General features: G+C 41.1%; 1 protein-coding gene across 1 annotated transcript in view; it reads right to left on the reverse strand.

The window, feature by feature from the left end:
- scn8ab (sodium channel, voltage gated, type VIII, alpha subunit b) overlaps nucleotides 1-10,214 on the reverse strand; it is a 50,485-nt gene extending 40,271 nt beyond the window's left edge. The window contains exons 1-2 of the mRNA XM_084023798.1: nucleotides 10,084-10,214; nucleotides 5,859-6,196 (exon numbers count right to left, since the gene is read on the reverse strand). Coding sequence (XP_083879924.1) covers nucleotides 5,859-6,140 — 282 coding nt within the window. The 5' untranslated portion in view covers nucleotides 6,141-6,196; nucleotides 10,084-10,214. The remainder of the gene's footprint in view (nucleotides 1-5,858; nucleotides 6,197-10,083) is intronic.
- Nucleotides 10,215-15,052: the final 4,838 nt, after the last annotated feature.

Raw genomic sequence — 15,052 nt, forward strand, 5'->3', positions numbered from 1 at the left:
TGCAGCAGAGACAGAAACTGAGGATAAAGGAGGATGAGACAGAGACATAGATAGATAGACAGAGAGAGAGAGAGAGAGAGAGAGAGAGAGAGAGAGAGAGAGAGAGAGAGAGAGAGAGAGAGAGAGAGAGAGAGCTGAGTGAGATATAAGCAGGGAAACAATGGAGACTAAATCATGAGGAGGGGGTGTTGCACTTCTCTTAAACATCCCAGGACCCCTGCCTGACTTGAACTGGCCTACATCACAAACCTGACTGCAGATTTGGACTGTACAACTATGCGATTATGGCAATAAACTTGAGGCCAAAAATATTGATAAAAACAACATCGAATAGACAACTTGTAATCGCCAACATTGTGTGAATTTGATTCTTTTCCATGTTTAATATATCAACTCAAATAAAGTAGTAACCTAGGGTTTTCAGGTTTTTCTTTGAGATTGTCTTTTTTCAACAAGAACACAATCCATGGCACAGGGAAACTGTAATAACCACTACATATTTAATACACTATTCATCAATTTATTGCAAAAAATAATTCAATAAATTGATATTTGGAGCCCTAAATGACCTTCAGAAACATAGTGCATATCAGAGCGTAAAAGATATTTTAAGAAATGGATCTGGATTCACAAGCCTCTTTGCAGATTGGAAAGAGAAAACATGACACACATAAATTATTATCTGGACTTTATGCCCATTCTGTAACACGCACCTTGAATTTACTAAGTGCATCTTGATTCAATTTACAAAGACCCAAAAATATCAACAGCCTTCACATTGTCCATCTATGACATTTTGATACTTTGTGACAAAAATTGCACAGATCTCACAAGCAACTTTTACCGGAAAACTGCATTATAGCCGGAAAACATAACTCATGTGCTTCTGACTGAGCCCACTGCAGTGAGGACTCACCAGTAATGTCTCACCAAAATATGTATGACTGCAATCAAAAAAATGCATCATCCCACTTCTTTACCTGTATGCTGTGCTGCAAAACCCCACTTCCCCCTCCTTACCCCACCCTGCTTCTTAATACCAACCTAGCCAGCAGTGGAAGCACACACACACTCTACCCCCCACCCCCAACCCATCCCTTCCACACTCATCCCAGTACAGGAGGATGCTGTGTCATCAGAGACTAAGGACTCAGACAGAGCACTAAAGCCTGGCCATCCCTCTAATTTACTACACTACACCCTGGAAAAAAAAACGCCAGAGAGGAGGCGGCGGTTGGGAGAGGGGGGAAAGCAGGGGAATGGACAGAAATGCACACAGAGACAGATATGGTGGGACAGGAACATAATGTAATGGTGTGTACAGTACTACCGTACAGTGCTGAGATTCAGAGGCTGCTGGTGCTTTAGCCGTGAGCTCCCTTTGTGTGCTCACGAGTAGCTGCAGCCCTACAGAAGTCTGAACAGAAATGACTGGTCTGCTGCACCCTCCTGTAATATGAAAGTCCTAAATGCCACATTAAGGAGGAGAGGAAAGCCTCTGCATCAATAAAACCTGAAAGCTGTTCAAACGGCATTTTGTCCATAGCCGCCAATTCAAGCTAAATCATATGGCTGCATTTCCATGTATGCACACACACACACACACACACACACACAGATGTGTGCATGTACACAGTGCAAGCTAAAACACAAGTATGCCCATCATCCATCCTGTCCTGCTCTTCCTGTATGACCACGGCAGCTTTAACATTGCCTAATCACATTAGACATTTGAAAAGCCCAGGCAGTCCTCTCCCCATCACAAGGGAAAACAAGAACTGCAACGCTGCATTTCTCTTCCTCACCAGTGCCCCCTCTTCCTCTCTTTGATGCATGAGTGCTGTGATCAGGTTTCCTGCAGCTGACACACTCATTGACATACAGTGCAATGGTGAGCGATAGGATGACTGTCGGTCGAGTAGAGGAGACGGGCAACCTGGAAAGGTGAGGTCAAGAACAGCGGAGGAAAAATGGATGCTAACGCTGAACACATTTGGAGGTACTTCCTCAGTTATGATAAAGGACAAATACATTAATGGATTGGGAAAATGTTCGACGTGAATGATAGTAAGATGGAGAGGGACAGCGAGGTCCTAACCTATGACTCTTAGGGAACTTGCTGACACAACACATGGATGCGTATGATGAGGTTAGCAGATGTTGACTAAGCAAAATGAAGAGAAGCCAGAACCTCTACTGATACACATGTGGTATAAGCAATACCCTAGATACACATAATAGCTGGCAGTCTGAAAGCCCACAAAACCATCCCTCCCCTTTAAAATTCCCTAAAGGTGTACCCTTCAGCAAGGCACCGTAGCCATGACTGCACCAGTGGAGCTGCTCAAGACCCAGCAAACAAAGTGATGTGTTAACGATCACAAACACACTTTTATTCTAATGGATCTCATCTTAACACTCATTATACAGGCACAACATCCCTGCATGCATCTGTAGCAATCATCCATTACCAAACAATAATTCTGTTGGATATTACATCAGCTAACAAAGTATTCACTAATCTTTCTAATGGTGCACAATTCAGACCAACAACCATTTGGAAATAAGATTAATTCTGTAGATTAACCATCTTTTGCTTTGGAGTGTAATGTAAGACATATTTCACAACTATTGCCAATGAAAATTTGAGAAAAAGATGAATTGGTATTTTTGTGGTTGGGGCCATACAAATGCATATATATGACTGAGTTTATTATCAAATTCATATTTCAAAAACAAATAATATATATCACAATTTGGAAATCAAACTGTTCAGAGGAACATATTTTAACTACGGTGCGTTGGAAATCTTTGAGACTCTTAACCATTGCTTACTCATCTGGGTGAGTTTTCATGCAAGCTTTTCAACATAGAGCCTAAGTTCTGCTCTAATCTACAATCAAAAAACACCTTTTTGAAATGATCTTGTATTGTTATTACTTCTCAATGCAGTCTCTTGTGCACACAAACCGTCACACGGCTGAGACAAAAAGCTCCGAACACCACAGCAACTTTGCTTTGAGCACCAAAGTGAGATGCCACAGAGGAAAGTAAGAAGAGTTAAAGAAGCATGCGCTGGACAATTAGCAAAGTGGGGAAGGATAATAAGACAAGAACGTAACCCTTCCTGTGGCCACCGCTGAACTAGGGCTGTGGATCAATAGATCACAAAAGGCACATACACTTGATAATTTCATCCGCCCCAGTGCTGCTGGCTGAGACTGCCAGTCCTGCTGACTGGGCTTCTTGCTGCTGTACAGGCCGCAGATTCTCTTACACATTATCACTGTCACCACACAGGAGACTGGCTAGTCCACATGTTTACACAGCTGAAGGCACTACAGCATACTCCTGCTCCTTTTTATCCACTTCCTGTCCTCCCCTGCCATCTTCTGCCTTCACTCCTCACTCCTCTTTCACTAGTGGAGAGTACAGTGAGAGCACAGCCAAGCTAGAGGTTGAATGGGACACAAGCCTAAAATGCCTTGAAATCTCGTCTCTCATTAATAAGAATTGCATGATTTGGAGAGAAAATACGAGGATTTGAGTTTGTATCACATTAATTCAGTAGTTGGTGTTCCTTAGATGAGGAGATTATTTTAACAATAACACCGAAACAAGCTTCAACGTTGTTATTATTAAACGTAGTTGCAATGTTTATTAAAAAAAGCTGAGAGAAAAACTACAGATGCCCATGTTGCTATAAATGTGTCAACATACACATGCAAACATAAGGAATGCCGCTCTTATGCTTCGCTGTGGTTTAAGGTTTAGGATGGGTTTAAAGCCGTTTTGTCAGAATCAGCCTTTTCTTTAGCCAAGTATGTGTTAACATACAAGTCTTTTTTTTTTTTTTTTGCATTTCTCACAATGTATTTAATAGAAATAGAAGAGACAGCTATGATAATATAAAGAAGAAAATACAATGTCTATAAAAAGTCATGGGTTCTGTAAATTGTAAACAAAACAAACGCAAAGAAATATAGACTGAATATCTTCAGTCTATATTTATATATAGCCAGCTATAGCCAGCTCAGATAATTTGAGTTAAATCTTTTACACTTAATTACAATTCAAATATGTTACTTCATCCCAATTCATTTTATTTTTGATACAAGAGACAGGATTTTGGAAATAGTTCCCACTGCTTCCAACTCAGTGAAATTCAAAGAATCGTATGACAGTGCATCATATGGTCATACGATAGTGCATAACATAACTTGTGGCGTAATCCTATTCGCTCGTATTGAATTCATCGTACAACATTGTGGAAAGACCACTCATAGCACAGCAATTTAGATACAATTATAATAATCCCACTGCCCCTGTGCATGCTGGGAAGCTATCAGTCACACCTACTTTTGGACAGAGCTCTTGTCATTTGTCAACTAAGTGTATTTTGACACAAAATAATTTAATTAGCTACAGTATTGATGGCACATAAACATAAATGATATGACATCACCTTCCATGCAACACAGATAATTACAGTTTTTTTCAATTGCTTAACGACAGCGGCTACAAGCTGCATGTGCAAAACTCTAACTACAGTCTGCATTACCAACAGTTCATGTGGACCAAACGCTAGCTTGTTTTTCATTGCTTGAACACAGTTTTCAAAACTCTCCACACTTCTCTCCTGGCTTTAACCACAACCTGCACAACACTATGGATTAGCAGCACTTTGTTCTAAACACACTGCTGTCAAAACTGTAAACCACACATTCAAACCAGAATGATTTCAGCCCGATGCATTTCAAACACTGATAATTGTAATTTTAGCTGAAAGCCTAAGCTGGTGTCTTCTTTTAGACTTGGTAGTGAACACATATAGATATAGGGAAAGCTCAGCAAGCCATTTTTAGGAAATGGACCAAAGATGATGGGTTGGAGGGAGAAGAGTGGCAGGGAGAGTTCTACATGGAGGAAAACCTGTAACCTTCAATGAAATAAGGGCCACACTTCTAGACCATGTTGTGGATCCTGGTCTCTCATTGAGAGAGGCCGGGTTGAGGGTGCAACCCAATCTGCAAAGACCTATACAGTTGCATCTGTAATGTGAATTTTCCACCGAAGAAACTGTTGAGAAATATATATCTATTGAAGCAAACTGCTGATTTTCATTCCTTCTTGTTTACCTAAAAAACTGGTATGTTATAAAATAAACATAACAATATCACTCTTTTCTTTAAAGAAAATATTGATTTGTGTGAAGTCACTCCAATTATTCAAACTGTTAAGATGAAAAGTGTCTAACTTGTGTATTGGTATTTGATGGTAGTATTTTTCCTCTCAGTGTGTTCTGAGTGACAGCGTGTGTTGTCGCCATGACGATTGTTCAAAGTGTTTCTGCTGTTTCACTGCAGAAACCTTTATGAGAATTACCACTGGGTGAGAACTACATTCCACATCGAGCCTGCAGTGTTGCAGGATCAGAGCCACTACGTCCCTCTGCCTCTGTTTGGACTGTACAAGTGTACTAAACAAAACTCACCGCAGGCCTTGTATGATCAAATAATTAAAAAGAAACCCAGTAGCAGTGACTAAAAACCTCAAAAGCTCTTAATTGTCTCAAGGTCATCTTTGCATGATTATATCCATATCTCTCTGGTGAATATAATAACTTCTATTTTTAATAAATGTATATGAAACCTGAGTCTGTTACTCATGTATTTCACATGAGGAAAAGGAAAAAACAAAGCCAATTTGAAGGTTCAGCACCACAGCTGAATAACAACACAATCAGTAAAACTTTTCACTATCCATAAACCTCTCCACTACAAAAAAACAAATGTTTCTTGATTTGAGTGTTTGGGGGAAACCATGGGTAGTGCATTTGGCCCGTGTGTCTTACTTACTTTCATGTTCAGATAATAGGGATCCAAATCTTCCAGCGGTGTGCCCGACATTCCAGGAGGAACATCGCCGTAGATGAACGGCAGGCTCTTCCCAGCCTCCAGGTCCCTGTTGGGCTTGGGATCATTCTCATCAGACGTGTCCCGGTGACTACTGTCCGATCTGGGCTTGGGTGGCTTCTTGTTCTTCTCTTCATTGATGCGCTTCTCGATGTTAATAAGAGACTCCGGAGTGAATTTCTTGAAGCTGTGAGGGCCTGGGGTTGCCATAATGGGTGCGGCCATGTTTTCATCCTGCAGCTATTTCTTCTTTATTTGTTTTCCATCCCAGACTTACAGCTCTGACAGTACGAGAGGGACACAGAGGGAGAAAGTGTGAGCATAAGGCACTGATCAAATGGAAGAGTGACAGATAAATGAAGAAAAAAAATCATTGCATCCTTTAAAATAATTTCATCTAGTGTTTTAATTGCCAGTCCCATTGTATTAATAACACTGATGGGGGCTATATAGTATAGACCAGTTGCTTTGCATCCCTTATCAGTTTTGCACAAAGCCTCACAGATGGAATGTTCTAGTGTTGGCAGGGAACGCCAACAAAGCAAAATAAAGCTGAAAAAAATGCAAACATTTGGAACATGGGCCAATAGGCACTATCTCTGCTCTCTCCATCAACCCTAATGACTATCCACAAATGCTAAACTCAAGTACCCAGCACATACAGGCGACAGTGTTGAATTCCCTTTTGCTTCTCAAGGAGACAAGTTGACTTTAGTCCTGCTGTGTTTATGCTCACAAATTATAAACGCTTCATCCTTTTCTCAGGACACTTCCTTTGCATCTATCCATGCCCAAATGCAGCATTGAGTCCATAGTATTGATGTTAACAATAAAAGCCTACATGGGATATTAATGTGTTGATAGCACCGCTGGTCTCACTGAGAATAGACAGCAGGTCTGCAGCTGCAGTAGTCACTGCACTTTAAGAACGTTATTTTAGCTTGGAGGTCTCGCTAGTGAAGTCCAAACAGCTCTCACTCACGATGGATATAAAATAATTGAAAAAGTGGCTCCCAGGATACAGGATATGACATGATATCTGTCCTGTGCATAATGAAAAGGTGTCACATAATCTTAAGCGAAGCCAAGTAAAACAGACATATGAGTTAGCAAAGAGTCGAGTGCTACTTGTTCACTGTAAGAACTTAATGAGTTGATATTGTATCAAGGCCCCTGACTGTGAATTTGTTTTGGAGTTTACTTTGTCCAGATATAGGTATACAGATATAAGTTAATGGAACTGGGATTTGTGGTAAAGAAACAATGGTTAGGTGGGGTTTATTGCATGATAATGATTGAGATGTTGGCAATTAATTTGTTGGAGGATCATATTGGGTTGTCTTTTAAATACATTGTAAACATTTGTTGTTGTTTTTAGAACACATCCACCTGCCCCTTTTTTTTGCTTGAAAAAAAATGAAAACCTATTAAATTAATTGTCACCTGGCCTAGAGTTGTATACGTGAACCCAACAGTGGCCACGAAGTGTGCATTCTTATGTATTGTACTTGACTGACTGGTAATCAAGCATACAAAAATGCAGTAACTAAAATGAATCAAAAGAAATGATTCAACCTCTGCGGCTCTGACTCATTGTTTAAACAGTAAGGTTGTAATAACATTATCAACTGCATCTCTCAGCCTCCTAGATGGATTTCTCTCCCCATGTTGGCTAATGGCCATGCTGTTAATTCACAGTTAAGACTGTCAAATATTAGACGGACCGTGTCCGCAACATTCATGGAGACAATGACAAGGGTACAGACCTGGAAAGCAATCAGAAAGAAATCAGGAGGGAAAAAAAAAAATCCACAGTCAGATTAAGATCCAACAGCAGCGTATCTTCGAGGAAAAAAGCACAACCAACAGGAGAGGGATGAAGTCCGATTCAAGTAACCCAACCTCAAAGTCTCTTTCAACCAGAGCTACATCGATTGATCTACCGTCAAGGTGATTCAAACCAGGATGCAATAGCATGACCAGCAGTGCGTGGAGCCTACACTGTACACACAGCGCCGGGGCATTCCTAAAACCAGGCAGCTAAACTGCACGGCGACCGGACTGAAATGTTACGTATGCTTCCCAATGCGTCCGATCCCCAGCGTGTCAGTAACAGGACATTGAACGCAACAATCCGACCGATGCATGTTAATTTAGAAACGCTAGTCGGAATTCGCTCTTACGTCCGTTAGCCGGTGGATTCTAGAAGCGCACGACCCCATCACGTCTCTCGGCTCCGTGAAATCCGTTATGAGCCAAGTGAGTCCTGAACTAGAAACAGATGGACGACAGCGGGAACTGACAACCTCGGCAATCCCGCAATTCCCTCCCAGGGAACAGACAGCCTGAACGCCGTGCGGTATTTAGCAGAAACGCTCCTACGCTGCGTCCTCTGCGCGGAGAAAAGACACCCAAACGCACCGCGGCCTCCGTCCCGTCAGCTTGGAAAGATGTTCTCTCGTCTTTCTATAGTCACCGTGATGATGATGATGACGACCTGACACCCGATGGGGCTGACCGGACGCCGCTACGACACGGTGCCGGGTGAGGAGGAGGAGGAGGTGTACGGGGCACTCGCGTCTGAGTCACGTGGGCGGGCAAATAACTTACACCTCCTTCATTCAGGGGTGCCGTATTAATGTTGCCCGGCATTAGATGTCACCTCAGTCCAAATTCACAGCATCACCGAGAATAGGTAGGGCCAAGTCTAACATCACCGAGTGAATAACTGTGGCAGCCAAATATTTAAGAGGCCTCTCACATCCTGTCGGCTATACGGGGTGTGGGTGCCATGAGTGGAGTCGATTTCAGGTAAAGTTATGACGTCCTGACTGGAAACGTCGATGAGTGATGCTAATTCAGTTTAACGCGTTATTTATTTTATTTATCTTCAAAGGACATATGAGGGACGAGGAGGGGAGGCGGACATTGTGAAGCATGGGACACCAAGACCACTGTAGAGACAAATAAAGAAAACCTCCTCCTATTTCCCGGAGAACTTTCTACCCCGTTCACCGCCGCTCCCCTCCGCACCGCGTTGCGTTTTCTCGTCATGCCAGTGCGGTTCGTTACATGAGAGAGATCTGCAGCCCGTGTAGCCCCCCAGCGAAGTCCACTGTTTAACAGCGAGGCGCGCCGCTGCCCTATAGGGCCAAAGCCTAGAATACTGCAGTGTGGTTTATTGCTGCTATATGCTCGAACTAACAAACTCATATAGGTCAGTTGAACGTACGAGCCATGTCCGAACAACACACCCTGTGGCCTCATATCAAAGCAACCCACAGCACACCCGCACCGCCTAAATTGCACGCATAGAACAAATTGTAATTATTTACAGCAACAACCAAAAAAAAACAACAACAAAAAAAAGAGAGAAAGTAAAAGAGCCTCAAGGCTACACCACACCCGTATAGACAGTCTGGGCGACATAGACCCAGAGACTCGTGTGGTGCAGGTTGATTGAGTAATACCGTGATGGGGGACATGTTTTTAATGGATGAGACAGCGTGAAAATAGCAGAAAACGGTGCCGCGGCCCCTTTGAGGACTGCCAAACTAAAGACGCACCTACCTCCTCACGCAATACAGTCTCCAACGAAATTGCGAGAAGGAGGGGGCGCAGAGTGTGTGTGTGTGTGTGTGGGGGGGGGGGGGGGGGGGGCGCAAAACTATCATAGTTATAAAATAATGGTAGCGATGAAAATTGATCCGTAAAAATGTTTTGCAAGCGACGCATTAATGGTGCACTCGGAGCATGCAGACGGGTGACTGTCGCCACTCGGAGAAGTTTGACGTGATCTCACTTCTACATCCCATATGCGTATGTTTCACATTCTGACACAGTGAAATGTCATTCCATCCAGCGGCAGGCCAACACCCCAAATAACCCGCCGTCTCCCCTTGTTTTCTATCCGCGTCGCGTCGCAAATCCTCGTTCTCCCTTTTCGGGAGGGAGAAAAAAAAATCGCACATTGCCCTTCTCCCAACTGCTAGCTCGCATACATGTTCTCCCAATGTACTGGCGAGGAACCTTCCACAGACACCAGGAAAAAGATGCTGAGAGAGAGGGACCGCTCTGCGGCACTGGGATGCAGTCAGTCGACAAAGTGGGACTGCATCCATCCCGCGACACGGCACACCGGGCAAAGCAGAAAACACAGTCTACTTACTTTTTCTCGCATTAACAGAAATCCTGACAGCTGTCACTGAACTGCAGATATAGAAAACAGTCGAGAGTAACTGCGGCTGTCGCCATATTGTTGCTGCTATCTTCCTTCCCAGTGCGTGCGGCTACCCTGCATAATTGATGACTCTCAGCAAATTGTTAGGGAGTGTCGGTAAATGCCTTTAGTTTCAATAACGGACAAGAAACCGCAGCATCGTAAGCAGAAAAAAAAACACATACAAAAAAAAAAAAACACTGTTCACTGTTAATGTAACAACAGTCATTGGTGTTCTGTTTGGGGTTGTTATTGCCATTGGCAGCACATTTGTTTTAATCTTCATCCGCTATGGAAATCACTTAAATGTGTCATTATATATTAACCCTGAGTTTATAATGGAGTTTATCTAGCCTACCTAAACATCTTGACCCATTCTTCCAATTATTTTACAGGTTAAAGTTTTACACAAAATACCTGACAATTTTGGTAATAAATGGGACTAATTTGACTTCAGAGCTGCGTGACCAAAAATTTAGAATTTAAAAGTTATTGTTATGTCTAATACAAACCAGAGATGCAGTTAAATCATGTTGCGTTGTTTATTCTTAATTAACACCAGAAGGTGGACCCAAAAATCCAATCGCTGACAAATGGTTAATTTTAAGTATGGGAACAATGTGGCGGCATATGTTGCCTTAACTCCAATGGCTTTGTTTGTTACACAAATTTGTTTTGTTTTTAAAATCAAATAGATTGTAAATACAAATTTATTTCAGCAGACATTTTGACTTGCCATAGAAGAAAAGCAGGTTTCATTCATAATGGCTTTGTTCTATTCAATTGTGCCGATATGCCTTGACAGTGTGCCAGCATGAAAATGACCAGGACCCTGAAACAGAATCAGCTAAATGGAATTCACTCACTGTTCATTATGATAGTTCTTTACTGTGACATTTTAAAATACAGTCTTTAAAATTAGCCTATTAATGTTACTGAGATGCATATGTCCAAAATGTCCAATTATTCTGCATGCATATTCAAAGCACTGTCTGTGAAACCACATAAACCCCTCCTGATAACAGACTAAATCCTCCATCCATATTCTGGTATTTCCCTTCAGCATAAGTTCCCTGATGTAACACACAAAATGCAACGCAAAACAATGGATATAGAGGTTGTGAGCCCCATTAAATGCATGTCCTACACAACTCGGGCTTCAAACCTTGATTCCTAGACAACTCCATTTCTTATACAGACTATTGTCAGGCTCATTCAGCAGACTGTGTATCACTGTATCTGAATGTTTAGTATTTTAGTATTTTTAATGTCTGCAGCAGGGTGAAGCTTTTGTTGTTTGCACAGTGGTTAGTGAAATAAATAACTTTCATTATATTGTGACCCTTTAACCAAAGCCTTCAACCTGGAAAAAACAGGCTTGTATAAAGGAGGTGTTTTGAATTTGACCTAACAATGTCTCTATCTGGTGGGGTTTTGAAGAACTGCAGATTGAGGTCTACTGGAAATTAAAAGGCTGGCATGCATTTTCATTCATTCAGCTACTTTGCATTTCAGTGCATTTCAATATAGTGAGCAATGTAAATACTTAAAAAATAGCCATCAACTATAGGGAAAGGGGGTTTCAGTTGTGATTTCCATCATCCTATAGCATTGCACCCACACAGCCTTGACCCAGATAGGTGATTGAAAATGGATAGAAAGTATTCTGACACAACATGATTTACCTTTACAAAACAATGGGATCAAGGCCTATGTTTAATTATTTGTCAAATGTATCTCAAAAAATCGTTCTCACTACGATTAAAGAGTAGTTCACAGTCACTACACAAATATCTCGGTTATAGGGGAGTTACTGAGCACTCAATAGAGCAGTTTTTTCTTGTTTGACTGTTTGAAACGAAGCAGTAACTATGAAGTAAGTGACTGTGTTAAGCATACAACCAACAGACAGGCCGACACTGCAGCCTGCTTCACTTCCAATTTGTATAAGGTGGATTTTGCCTTCGTAGAGAGGCTAAATAACACTCCTACCATTGTCCTCCAGGGGTCCTTATTTCAGAAGAAATTTAAAGACTAATGCTTTTTTGATCCCGTTTGAAAAGTGCCATGAATTTCCCATGTGATATTCATCAATTTACATATAGTTTTCACTCACACAATTTTTGGGTGTGTAGTATTTTCACACTCTTATCTTCAACGGTTATGTCACAAATGCAATTAATACAATGCAAAATTATCTTTTGACTTGACAAACATCTTATATCTAATTCATGGCTGGGTTCAAATGGGATCAAAAAGGTTATTGCCAGTTGCCATTGACTACTGTACATATTTTTTCCAAAATAACGTCCCATGGTGGTTCACCGAAAGGGGCGGGACTTTGTCTCTCTGTTCAACCAAATACGATGACAAGCCACTTTGTTTGTACCTCCTGTTGTTTTTAAATGTGCTGTACAAATGAAGTTGACTTAATTTGACTTGACTCTGCGTTACAATTTCATATCCACCACTTCATTGTCAAACTGTGCACCAAAACCTTGCAATTGGGATCGCCGGTAGTTCATTGGCCTATACGGTCGGCCTGAGAGTACTGAGTGACCAGAATATGGAATAAAAATTGCATCTGCAGTCAAATTTTTACCTGTATAGCAGCTGACAAGTCCCTTTGGTATAACTCCTGTTTTTTTACAATGTGCTATACAAAAAAAGTTTACTTATGCATTATAAAGTAATATTCACCACTTCATTAACTGCTCTAAAACCTTGCAATGGCCTCTGGGATCCATTGATTGCAGCATTCAGTCAACAAGAACTGAGTAGTCGCAAGAGTTTAAGGGATTGGTTAATATTATGGTCTGAGCAGCCGCAGCAAAAGAGTAGGCCAACTGAGTGGGATTGGTTAAAAATCTGCCAGTACCAGTCTTTGTTTTCAGCAAGTGAGCTATACTAGCAAAGCATAGCATACAAATGCCTTTAAAGTTTTTCAACTGTCCAGCCAAATGTGTTATAGGTAGATTAGTGGTAATGTCTTGTTGGAAGGACATTTTTATGGTTAAGAACCATAACCACTGACAAAACAGTCTGTGTCTGTGTGTAATTGACTAGAAGCACTGTTTGCTAGCCTGGGATAATATAAAGACTTAAGTATCTAAGTATCTACAGTCAAAGTCAATCAAACAAAACCAAAGCCCATACTTCACTCGCCTTGTTTTTTTCCCTGGATTTTGTAGTAACTGCAAATTTGACATTGTTTTTTTCAAAAATGGAGCACAATTGAGTCAGGAAACTTTGTCACAAAATAAACAAATGTCACAAGGTCCGATTCCAGTCTTAACTCAATTTTGACCAAACGTTACTGCACTTTGCCTTTGTAAGGCAGTATAGACACAGCTGTAGCTGTGGTCTCATTGCAGTTCTCACGGTTGGCGGTTCTGTGTGAGTGTAATCAGTCATACTCACAGTATGTAGAGCTACCACATAGGCAGTAGAGGCGCTAGTGGACCAGGAGACTAAACACCATAGAACAAAATGGACTTCCTGCCAAAGCTTTAGCTTTGGTAAGAGTGCAGGTAATGTATTTCTGGTACTGTAACAGAGGACAAAAGTAAACCTTTATAATTAACCAGGTTCAAAGAACCAGCTCTTCAGACAGACCGTCATCTCTACACTTCAGTAGCTATCTCTATATGTGGTGCAAGCAGGAATGAGTCACAAAAACTCAGAAATTATTTGGAAATTATTTGGTTTTTGATTAGATTAATGAAATACGGTGTGTAGTTAATACAAGCTCAAGAGAAAGATTTTCAACATTTTATCCTACTATGAAATAGGACCTTTCGTGACTTTTAAGACTCTTATGCATCTTTAAAAAAGGCTATTGCTAACAAGTGGCTAAATGAGACGACAAAAGACCATCACACATCAACACCTCTGTGTATACTCGCCTATGGTGTAGTTGGTTTATGGCCTAACGTTAGCTTTTTACTTCTGGCTGTTGCAGTCACACTTCAAAAAACATCTTGCTGAACCACACAGCTAGTTTTCTGCAATACCCATGTGGCTTTTTGTCAAGGGAACCAGTGTGATGCTAACTTCCAGGGTTGGCCTACAAAAATACATCATCCTTGCACCATAACATTATTAAGAGGTCTGACGTCTTTGATAAAACGTCAACACTGATACATTGATAATGTTAGTTCATGTTTTGTTATGTTTTAAGCTAACATTCAGACCAGATCTTACACATCGCACCTTTAAGGTTGAGTATTGCAAGTGTCAAAAACACACTAATGAACTTAAGGACCGTGAAACGTCACAATTACCGTTGAATTCAAAATGCAATGCACTGGATTAGAGAGATAACACATTATAAGTGTTTACAGCTAACGTTAGCTAACTAGATGTTAACCTTAATGCAACATACTGCATGTTAAATTCAAGCAGCTAGCTTAGTTAAAACACTATGTTAGCTAAACGCTTATGGAAGTTATTTAAACATAGAAATTGTCCTAAAATAATAAAAAAAAACCTACCCTTCGAAGTTTGGTCCACAACGGCTGTAGGTGAACGTTGACGCTGGTCATGAATTTTGATAGCATCATGCCTATTGAAACGTTAATGACAGTAGGATTTACCTTTACAATAACGCTAACGTATTTTCGACGACAAGGCAAATAAATAACTTGGTTTAATGTTACACTCGCCTGTTTATATCGACGGACCTTTATTTCGAAAACTCAACCGGATGTTCTATTTTAGAGTCAGAGATGGGCTTTTTGAGTTGGGTGAGAGTAGGTTGAAAAGGCCAGACAGTGTAGAAACAGCATTTCAACAGAAAACCCCAAAGTAAAAGAGAAAAAGGAGATCAGGCGATCCTCAGTTCTGCCTTTCACTGTGTTTGAGTTGAAAAGAGCAATATGTGCTCGAAAGAGAACTCCTGGGAAAGATGGGGTTTGTT

This window comes from Eutrigla gurnardus (assembly GCF_963514095.1).
Source record: "Eutrigla gurnardus genome assembly, chromosome: 2".
NCBI classification, from domain to species: Eukaryota; Metazoa; Chordata; class Actinopteri; order Perciformes; family Triglidae; genus Eutrigla; species Eutrigla gurnardus.